Source organism: Cupressus sempervirens, chromosome 10 (assembly GCF_028749045.1).
Source record: "Cupressus sempervirens isolate cs-2001-9-10 chromosome 10, ASM2874904v1, whole genome shotgun sequence".
Lineage (NCBI taxonomy): Eukaryota > Viridiplantae > Streptophyta > Pinopsida > Cupressales > Cupressaceae > Cupressus > Cupressus sempervirens.
Genome location: NC_143127.1, coordinates 720,438,637 through 720,440,849, shown reverse-complemented (window position 1 = coordinate 720,440,849; position 2,213 = coordinate 720,438,637). Strand labels below are relative to the sequence as shown.

General features: G+C 33.8%; 1 protein-coding gene across 1 annotated transcript; it reads right to left on the bottom strand.

The window, feature by feature from the left end:
- Positions 1-544: 544 nt before the first annotated feature.
- Positions 545-1,277, bottom strand: LOC149535851 (uncharacterized). Its single transcript, XM_089806182.1, has 2 exons — positions 695-1,277; positions 545-576 (listed from the first exon to the last, which is right to left on the bottom strand). The coding sequence occupies exons 1-2, from the start codon at positions 1,275-1,277 to the stop codon at positions 545-547; spliced, it is 615 nt and encodes a 204-aa protein (XP_089662308.1).
- Positions 1,278-2,213: the final 936 nt, after the last annotated feature.

The following is a 2,213-nucleotide window of genomic DNA, read 5'->3' as shown; positions in this document are numbered from 1 at the left end:
TGAATTACCATAAAACAAAATAAATCAATTGCTCATTAACTCAAAAGTTAAATCTCCCTCTATGTTTAAAGTAACAAACAATTCATAGCTTAATGATATCAGAGAGATACAAGTAGTTTCATAATGGTATACGTTTTGGATTAGATTGTGTGAAATTTTGGTATCTTGTTGATTCCTTTATAATGCTATACTTTCTGAATTAAATGGTGTGAAATTTTTAGTATCAATGTTAGAGACCACACTCAAGTAATTCATCAGGGGAAGAGAGCTAGGATAGATATGAAGTCATAACTCATTTATAGAAATAGAAAGAAAACTCACCATGTAAAACAATTTCCAATATATTTACATTTAAATTCAGATATCTACATAATAAGTTAACCTAAATATTTATCAGTGGAAAACTGTAACAACATCTATGTCAAATCAAAATTTAAAAAAAAAACCAGTAATGTATCCTCGGGCCCTTTTTGTAAATTTGTAACACGTATATTGATTTATTAATAGAAAATGACTAATCGTCAAAAAAAAATGAATTTTTTTTTTACAAATACAATCTACAATGCATTGTGATCTCTGCATAAACAATCCCAAAAAAAACTCGAAACAAGTAAGTCCTATTTTTTTCTTCTAAGTCTAACTAGGTTGAATCCCCTATGTTCCTCCACAATTGTGTCTAGGCTGGGCTGCCAACCATGTGCCCTGCCTCTCACCAATAGTTGATAATCTTTCAGCAACTCCGGGGTACTACACAGACCATGACAACAACAATCATCATCATCATCATCACCATCATCATTAGATTGCAAGCTTCTAGAAACTTCCTGCGAACTTCTAGACGCTTCCTGTGAGCTTCTAGAAGATTCTAGAACCTTCTGAACAAACTCAGGCAAGAGCTTGAGCTGAATGTTGCCATCATCACTCTTCTCTGCCTCAAAAATGGCAGAGGAAAATCTGGTGCCAACAGGAGAAGCTTTGCCTGCCAAAGAGGCCAACCAGGAGGCAGATAAAACACTTCCCTTCATCTTCTCTGGAAGAAGAAAATAGCTCTGCCCAGCTTCCAATTTCTCATCTTCAGACAAAACAGGGACTTTTTCCCCAATATAGAACGAATCAGCTTGGGCCACAATGTTCTCCGGATATCTCTTCATTATCTCATTGGCAGTGATCTCAACCTCCTGAAGACGCCTTTCATGGCCGTCTGAATCCACAAGTCTGATTGTTTTCGTGTTCTTGCCTGCCGCAATGGGGAAAATGCACCGCAGGGGATTTCCCATTCCGAAACACACAGAAATGGCGCAAACGGTAAAATTTGTTCTTTTTTTTTTGAAGGATCAATGAAGAATATATATAATTGGGATCCTTCCATTTGATTCAAAGCCTGCCGAGAAAAAGATTGAATTCTGGCCGGTGATTGCAACGGATATTGGCTGGGTTGGATGTACGCTGACCGATCTGGTTCGATTTAGCGCATGTGTTGGTTTATATCGTTGACATTTGATAATGTCAGACCGTTGAATTGTATTGCGGATAATTTCTGGGGGTGGAAATTTTCGTTTGGTGGATTTGGGGAATTAGCGGTTTTGGGCCGTCGGTGGTAATTTCATTGACCTTGCCACTGATGCGAGCATTTCATCAATTTCTAGCTATCCTCCAATTTTAAAAAATTGCATCCCCCATGTTATAAATTCACCACAAAATTGTATCTATTTTTGCATTATGTGTGGAGATTAGCTAGCGTCTTATTTTTTGTTGTAAGAAATACATATATTTAGAAAATTTAAATGCATAGATTCATTTTACTTTGTGATTTTTTATTTATCTATTTTTTAAAATGGTGTTATTCAAATAATATGACTTTAATATCACTAATAATAAAAAAATAAGAAATTATATTACACACTAATAATTTTCAAAAAGTTTATGTTTCACCTATTATTTATGTATATCACTATTTAATTATAATTGACTTAAGGATTATCAAGTGCTTATTAGCATAATTATATTATTATATTTATATACCAAGAGGCATAACTATACAATGACATCACAAACCTTATCCACCAAACCGATGCTTGTCCAAAAAGTAAACTACAAAAAATAGGAACCGCTTAGCTTAGTATGTCAAAAAATATTAGAACCTCTAAAAGAACTTAAAAAGCAAAAAACACATAAATTTAATTTTTTCTTCAAAATAAAATTAATTTCTACAA